At 38.6% G+C, this 8,341-nt stretch overlaps 1 protein-coding gene across 1 annotated transcript; it reads right to left on the bottom strand.

Annotated features, from left to right (window-relative positions):
- Positions 1 to 298: 298 nt before the first annotated feature.
- On the bottom strand, positions 299 to 8,295 carry PTS (6-pyruvoyltetrahydropterin synthase). Its single transcript, XM_010830636.1, has 7 exons — positions 8,145 to 8,295; positions 7,298 to 7,388; positions 5,551 to 5,720; positions 4,238 to 4,260; positions 3,804 to 3,860; positions 1,125 to 1,195; positions 299 to 953 (listed from the first exon to the last, which is right to left on the bottom strand). Exons 1-7 carry the CDS (start codon positions 8,293 to 8,295, stop codon positions 830 to 832), a joined length of 687 nt encoding a protein of 228 aa, XP_010828938.1. The 3' UTR covers positions 299 to 829.
- Between the last annotated feature and the right edge of the window lie 46 nt (positions 8,296 to 8,341).

Raw genomic sequence — 8,341 nt, 5'->3', positions numbered from 1 at the left:
ACTACAGTCCATTTTACTTCACTGATTCCTAAAATGCGATGTTCACTCTTGCCATCTCCTGTTTGACCACTTCTAATTTACCTTGATTCATGGACCTAACATTCCAGGTTCCTATGCAATACTGTTCTTTACAGCATCAGACTTTACTTTCACCACCAGACACATCCACAGCTGGGTCTTGTTTCTGCTTTGGCTCAGCCTCTTCATTCCTTCTGGAGTTATTTCTCTGCTCTTCTCCAGTAGCATATTGGGCACCTACCGACCTGGGGATTTCATCTTTCTGTGTCATATCTTTTTGCCTTTTCATACTGTTCATAGGGTTCTCAAGGCAAGAATGCTGAAGTGGTTTGCCATTCCCTTTTCCAGTGGAACACGTTTAGCATATCCTAAAAGAAGTAATCAAGGGAGCTCAATCTACTAGAAATACTATGTAGTCTGTTTTCAGACTTTGTGGTCACTGGTATTTTTTATAATTTTCACCTACTGTCAGTCTTATAAACATTTTTGCCATTTATATTATACCAAGAAAAAAATGAATACTAAAAATGAGATAATGAAAAAAAAAACACACAGATTTCTTTTGCTTCCAAATGATTCTACACCAGAATATTTTGCTGAAGTGATTTTAATCTACAGATGAAAGACTCTTTAAATGACACTCAGAATACATTACAAACTTGGTTTTAAATTAGATTTGAGTCTAGAACAGGACTCACTCACAATGACTCCAGAACACAATGTGGAAGTGCAACAGTAAGGTGATGACTTCTTAATTGTTCAAGGGGATAAAGATCTTCTTCAAATATGGATGGAAATTAATTTCTAAGAGTTATTCTCCTTTATAGACTACAATATTATTGTCGGTTTCATATACTTTTACTTTATAAAGAACTCCCACAGGAAGAAATTTCTGGAGGTTTTCCCAGATATATACGGCTACATTTTCTGTTGTGCTGGAGAAGAAAAGGAAAGAAGGTCAAAAGACAAATAAGCAAAACTTCATGTTTAATATTTACAGAGAATAAAAATTCTAGTTTTAAAAGATATCATTACACTAAAAAAAAGTCACACAATAATTAAGTAAAATGTTAAATTCTTCTATATAAAGTAAAACAGTCACTCACCTTACAATGTCTGCAAAATATGGCACATCTAGATCCAGATTCTTATGATCAAGGGGCTTCATAATTGCCTCCTATAGACAAAACAAAGGAAAATATCACTGATTCCATTTATGAATCATATTTCAAAGTGTCCTACCTTTGCCTCTAAATCTTATCATCTCATCACTAATTCAGTACTTGCAAGAACTTTGTGTCTTACAAAACAATCTCAGAAAGTTTAAAGTTATAAAATAAAAAAAGGCCTAGCTCTCTATAATGGCTGGATATCCTCATTACTGAATGTAGAGAGGTAAGAAACCAAAAAATAGAGAATTCACTGGTTCTTTCTCATAACAAGCCTCTGTGATTCAGAATTTAGTTTAACACTTCTTGAATTCTGTCCAAAATGTTACCACAAATACTTTTCTCTAACAGTCTCACCTTCAGCACAATGCCACAATATAGTTAGGACACACTTTCAATGATTACTATGTTTTATAAAGCAGATTAAGACTGAAATTATGTAAGGTGTTCTGAGTTTCTGCCATAAGGAGTACTTTAACAATGATCCTGGGCTCTTAGAAAGAAAACTAAAAACATGCAAAGACTGGCTTCTTAATACTTATATATATTATACACAGCATTTTTGTCAATGGCAAGAATTGTAATTGCCTTATTCTTTGTAAACTTTCCCTGGTGGCTCAGATGGTAAAAGTGTCTGCTTGCAATGCGGGAGGACCTAGGTTCAATCCCTGAGTCGGGAAGATCTCCTGGAGAAGCAAATGGCAACCCACTCCAGTACTCTTGCCTGGAAAATTCCATGGATGGAGGAGCCTAGTAGGCTACAGTCCATGGGGTAGCAAAGAGTTGGACACGACTGAGTGACTTCTTTCACTTCACTTTTTGTATTACTTTTAGCTATTGTAAAAAACCTAAGCAATCTTAAAAAATTAATAAACTAGTGAATATAACAAAAAAGAAACAGACTAACTAGATGAAGAAAACTAGTGATTACCAGTGGAGAGAGAGAAGGGAGGAAGGGTATAAAAGGATAGAGGATTAAGAGGTATGAACTATTACATATAAAATAAGCTAAAAGGACATACTGTACAACATGAGGAATACAGCCAATATTTTATAACAACTATAAATGGAGTATAACCTTTAAAAATTGTCAATCACTATACTGTACACCCATAACATATAATATTATACATCAACTGCACTTCAATTAAAAAGAAAGAATTTGTAGAACAATCTAAGTTTCCATATGGTATGGTTCTAAGAAGGTACATTAATAATAACAATAACAATCGTTTTCTGAGAAAAATCAGAATCATATAAAAAGAGTAAGTCCTAAACCAAACAGACTTTAAAATAAATGATATCCACATGGATATCAAGAAAATAAATCCTTGTTTAATCTTTGTTTTAACTGAAAACTCCTGTTCAGATCCCAACTTTTCCATTGAGACCTCTTCTACGGGGCTCTTTCTAATTTGTCTCTGTATGTCATAAGCCACTTTTAAAGTATGTGGTATGCAGCATCCTTCAAGTACACAAAGATGGGGAAAAAGTGCAGAGAATTTCTCCTCTGGTATTTCGCTGTATGCCTGCCTAGGGTGTTTCTTATAAACCTTCATGTATATATATTTATGTCACTAGTGTTTGCAAGAACTTTGTCTTTATAGCTTTCCTAAAGTACTTTGAGCACAGCACTGTTTGCTCACTCACTCATTCTCCTTTTCATTTATTCAACCAACACTCACTTAACACTGAGTGTTCTTTACCTGCTATAAAGTCATGTGAGCACGCTGTGGCTACGAGTTATGTCTCATTCATCACTGGATTCCTAGTGCTCAGCTCAAAGACTGATGCAAAGCAGGCAAACTTGTTACATATATGTAAGATAAGCAACATGAAAGAAGTAACGATTATTCATAACAACAGTTTTAATTAAACAAATGTCAAATTTTAAAACAAAAGTAAGGAGCAAAGTTGAAGCAAAACAAACAGGTGAAATGATGGCATAATAAAAACAAAGCTGGATGGAAGGAAATCTAATTCCCAACTTTGCAAAGGATTAATTACATGACTGAGGGCAAGTAGGGGAGGTTAACTAGTCAGTATCTCTCAATCTCAGTCAAAGGAAGGAAGAAGCTGGCATGGATGACCTCTACAGTCTCTTACAATCCAAGAATTCTGTAATGATATAAGCAGTAAGTCTTTTACTGAAAACCTTCTTTTTTGTTATCCCTATCATCAACTGCCCCAGTGAGTTTATCGTAAAGCTGGAGTGAATAAAACAGGATAGTATTAAAATCTGTGATTAAAGATGTAAGGAAAATTCACCGATTTCAGGAATAGAAAGCTTCAAGGATAAAGCTGTGTCCTGAAAGAAGGGAAGAATTTGTTAAACAGAGGAAATCAGGATATGTCAACAAAGAAGACAAGATGAGCACACTACATTCATTCCTATCACTGTAATACAACCATGACTAATTTCCATTCAGTCATCCCAACACCTTTAGAGAACACTGAGAGAAGCTCCTCCAACTATTAATACTACCTCATTCCCACACCCAATTCCACTTGCCAGGTCACAGGACCTCTGATGATACCTGGCTGGGAAAGTGAAAAGGGGGCCATCAAATATTATATTCTGAAGACAGCACAAAATAGTATCCAGCATGCCATTACCTCCATATACTTTTTGAGGTCAGTCAAATTCATGACCATTCCTGTAACAGGATCAACCTAAAGAATAAACAAAGGTGAGTATTACTATAGTATGCTCTTCATATTTTAACCTCTGGTAAATTACTAAAGACTGCAACATGTGCAGAAACTGGTCCCACAATGCCTTCATCCCCGAGACAATCCATCTCAGCATGGAAACACCAAGTACTCGAGGCTCCCTTTCCACTGCACTGCCCTTCTACCTGTCCACATACAGCACATGACGGATGATGCTTTGGGAGAGGAAAGGCCTGAAATGGCAGCAGCTCACCATCCACAAAGACCAACAATGAAGCAACACGAATCTGAACAGAACTTTTCAACACAGAATCCATCACTGTGGCTGAAAGAGGGCCCAGCAATCTGCACAAACCACAGACATGTTCAGCACGTACCTCTCCATGTACTGTCACCACAACTATGGGGAAGAAAACAAAATAACCAAAAAACCAACATGACTTTCTTTTTTTTTTTTCCAACATGACTTTCAACAGATTAACATCCAAACACAAGTTAGCAACATAAATTAGGTGTTAGATCTCTGCTCTACAAAGCTGCATTCCCCCCACCCCCCAACAACGTCTGTTCTTTCACTTAAGATCTTTTTATCAACTAATGCAGTTTGACCATGGCAGAGGAACGTAAGAGTGCTTAGCCAAGGCCAAAAAGGGTATAAATTCTGCTTATGATGTACTTGGAAGGAATCTCTACTTCAAGATGCTGCTTAATCACTGCCTATAAAAGTAGAAAATGTACAGGAAGAACTCCAGCTACACACTGAGCTGCTCCTACCTTCCTGAGCAAGCAAACTATTACCGGGCCTAAAATTCTTGTCCCTTTACTCATAAAAATGTAAACACAGCATATAGCAATGATTTGTAGATTAACAAGTAATTTTGAAGAAATGTATACCTGTGGCCAATTTATATTGATGCAGAGCCAAAACCATCATAACGTTGTAAAACAATTCTTCTCCCATTAAAATTAATTAATTTTTAAAAAGTGAAACTTCTGAAAGATCTTGATGATCAGAGTGCTTTGCAAATTAATGACTTTTACATATTTCTTTCAGCTTCACAGAAACACCATTAGGTATAAGTGAGCAAACAGAATTAGAGATACAGATCAAGTAAGAGACAGTAACTACACATGAAAGCCCAATATTCTGACATCTTTTCTGGTCTTTTTACTCCATCATATCATTTGCTGTGATACTCTACGGCTTACACAGCTATTTTTTTTTATATCATCTGTATCTCAATAAACAAGTCTCTTGTCCTTGCATAAAATAATTACCTCCTTAGAATACTGCTGTCAAAGTTTTAGACCCAACTTATTTTCCTGTCATACAGGACATCTTGAGCCAATACTCTCTTTTTGTCAGTCATTACTTACAGAGTGAATACAATCTAATTTTAACATTGACCTTAGCAATACCTAATTAGAAGAAAAAACAGTGCCAAAGGAATGTCATGTACTCGAAGGCCAAGGAAAAAATTATTTAAACCATTCTGTTTTCATCTATAACTTAAGATACATCCAACTAAGGCAACAGATGTTTTCATTTTGAACTTTCATTTACTTTCTCATTCAAGACTCAAAGCTTTCATGCTCTGTCCATAAAGTTTCTTACTCATTAGGACCCCAGTTGCTCAACAGTCATTCATCATTATTGAAAGGGCTAAAATTTCATCAGTTTTTCTCTCACCTTTGTAATTGTGCCCATGGCCATTTGGGTTGTTGCACTTCCCAAATAATTTCAAGTTTTCTTCATTACTAAGAGATTTGCTGACCAAAAAAAAAAAAAAATCAACATGACACAAGTTCTGATACCTTCTCTGTTCCCTACACTTACTGTTTTCTCTAGCCTTTGAAAAACTTCACAACTTATTAATCTTTAGCTCATCAAATAGTCATAAATCCATTTGATTTCATTACTTAATTTTATGTCAGGAACCACAATGCGTCTCCTAATTAGACAAACATACCATACAAATTAGCATAAATAAATTCAACATCCTTGTTCCACAGCAAGATTTCAAAAGCTGATCTGCTGAAGACCCTTCCATTTTTCAACTCAACATTTACTGAATACAGTAAGTCCCCTACATATGAAGAGTACCATTCTGAGAATGTGTTCGTAAGCCCAAAGTTTGCTAAGGTACCCAACTAACATAAATCAGCTATATAGTTCTGTACTCTAATAGGTTTAGAAGACTTTTCATACAAATAATACATAAAAAACAAACACAAAAAATAAAACATTTGTAATCTTACAGTACAATACCTTGAAAAGTACAGTAGTATAGTACAACAGCTGGCATATAGGGTCTAGCATCAAGTGAACAGGCAAAAAGAGCTAGTGACTGGAGGAGGGAGTTCACTTCAGTTGCTCAGTCGTGTCCGACTCTTTGTGACCCCATGGACTGCAGCACACCAGGCCTCCCTGTCCCTCACCAACTCTCAGAGTTTACTCAAACTCATGCCCATTGAGTTGGTGATGCCATCCAAAAACCATCTCATCCTCTGTTGTCCCCTTTTCCTCCCACCTTCAATCTTTCCCAGCATCAGGGTCTTTTCAAATGAGTTAGTTCCTCGCATCAGGTGGCCAAAGTATTGGAGTTTCAGCTTCAGCATCAGTCCTTCCAATGAATATTCAGGACTGATTTCCTTAGAGGAGGCGGAAAATGGTAGAGCTGAAGGATCGTCAACAACAGGAGACAAAGAGCAAGCTGCAACTTCACTCATGCCTGACATTGATGGCACATGTTCTGGTTCCTTGCTGGAACGAGATGTGTGTTCGCATCTTTGAAAAGTACACAACTTGAAGGTTTGTATAATGGGGACTTACTGCACCTACTACATACTAGGCATAGGCTGAATGAAGCAATGGTACACAGTAACTTAAAAAGAAGATGGTTATCCTCAAGTAGCTTGAAATCTTATTCCTCCTGGTTTGGGGCCGAATGGATACACATGTATGTATGGCTGAATCCCTTCACTGTTCACCTGAAACTACAACATTGTTAATCGACTATAACCCAACAGAAAATAAGTTTTTCAAAAATCTGAATAAAAAACTCATTCCTCTAAAAAATAATTACCTGACCTAGTACATCTCTTTAAAATCTTGCTTTATTTCTCCTCAACTATTGCCTACTGATAACCCCACCAATCCATTGAGGGGTATTCAAATCCCGGTAAACTTTAAAATTACAATACTCAGCTATTGTTCCAGGCAGAGAACCATTTTCTTAATAGATTTTTGTGCCTATACCTGTCCAGTCAACCGTGCACGTTCAATGAGGCCTTACCTCTCTCATACGTTGGAGCTTCCTAATAAATAACCCCTTTCTTTTTGAGATTCTATTACTTTCCTTTCTCCTGCTCACCTACCTCTTACATTTAGAGTGCTACTGTTCACAAAGTTTTTGCACAAAATTACCTCACTGTACCTGCCACAAAACTGACCAGTTTGTACATTCCAGACAGAAAACTGTGACAGGTCTTGATCACTGCTGCATCCCTGTTGCCTAGCACCAAGATCTAATAACAAATACCGGTCCAGTGAATGAATGGATGGGTGAGTCCTGTTAGGTAGAAATTATTATCTTCATCCTGCTGCTGCTAAGTCGCTTCAGTCGTGTCCGACTCTGTGCGACCCCATAGACGGCAGCCCACCAGGCTCCCCCGTCCCTGGGATTCTCCAGGCAAGAACACTGGAGTGGGTTGCCATTTCCTTCTCCAATGCATGAAAGTGAAAAGTGAAAGTGAAGTCGCTCAGTCGTGTCCGACTCTTAGCGACCCCATGGTATAGACCAAGAAACACATGCGCAGACAGCCGAGCTTGCTAATGAGTGGCAACACCCTCCTCAAAATCAACTCTTCAGTGCAATCAAGCAGTCTGAGTACTCTGCGTTCAAAACCCCAACTGTGCTTCTTACTCTCGGGCAAGTGAACATCAAGGTTCATTTTCTGTTCAGTAATAAGTGGACAAAACTCGCCCTGCTGTAGCGATATTAGCGAGGAAAGATGACGCTTTTGATACATTATAGTAGCTAACACGTATTGAGTGTTTCGGGCTTCCCAGGTGGTGCTAGTGGTAAAGAATCTCCTGCCAATGCAGCAGACCCAGGTTCGAGCCCTGGGTCGGGAAGATCCCCTGGAGCCGGGCACCGCAACCCACTCCAGTACTCTTGCCTGGAGAATCCCCATGGACAGAGGAGCCTGGAGGGCTATATAGTCCACAGGGTCGCAGAGTCGGACACGACGGAAGCGACTTAGCACGCTCTGCCTGTTTACGATGTGCCTGGCACTGAGTAACCTGGGCGAATTCAACTGCTTTGAACATCAGGGACCCCAGGTACCGGGTCAACTCCAGTCGCCACTGCTGTGACGCCAACAACAAAGCACAGGAGCCAAAAGAGGCCGCGGCGCGCACCCAGCCTTTCATCCGCCGCAGCCCCGCTCCTCCCACACCCGGGCCCTCACCCCGGGGC

Source organism: Bison bison, unplaced genomic scaffold (genome assembly GCF_000754665.1).
Source record: "Bison bison bison isolate TAMUID 2011002044 unplaced genomic scaffold, Bison_UMD1.0 scf7180017864518, whole genome shotgun sequence".
Classification (NCBI taxonomy): domain Eukaryota; kingdom Metazoa; phylum Chordata; class Mammalia; order Artiodactyla; family Bovidae; genus Bison; species Bison bison.
Note: the sequence above shows the minus strand (reverse complement) of the source record. Positions and strands in the feature narration are given on the sequence as shown.

Bases quoted from the DNA above. Each gene is read 5' to 3' on its own strand.
- PTS (XM_010830636.1), bottom strand. From the start codon at position 8,295: ATGAAAGGCTGGGTGCGCGCCGCGGCCTCTTTTGGCTCCTGTGCTTTG. The intron at 5,721-7,297 runs GTACAGTGAGGT...TAAGTTGTGAAG, and splicing joins ACTGGTCAGTTTTGTGGCAG to TTTTTCAAAGGCTAGAGAAA. The intron at 4,261-5,550 runs GTGAGAGAAAAA...TCTTCCCCATAG, and splicing joins CCATGGGCACAATTACAAAG to TTGTGGTGACAGTACATGGA.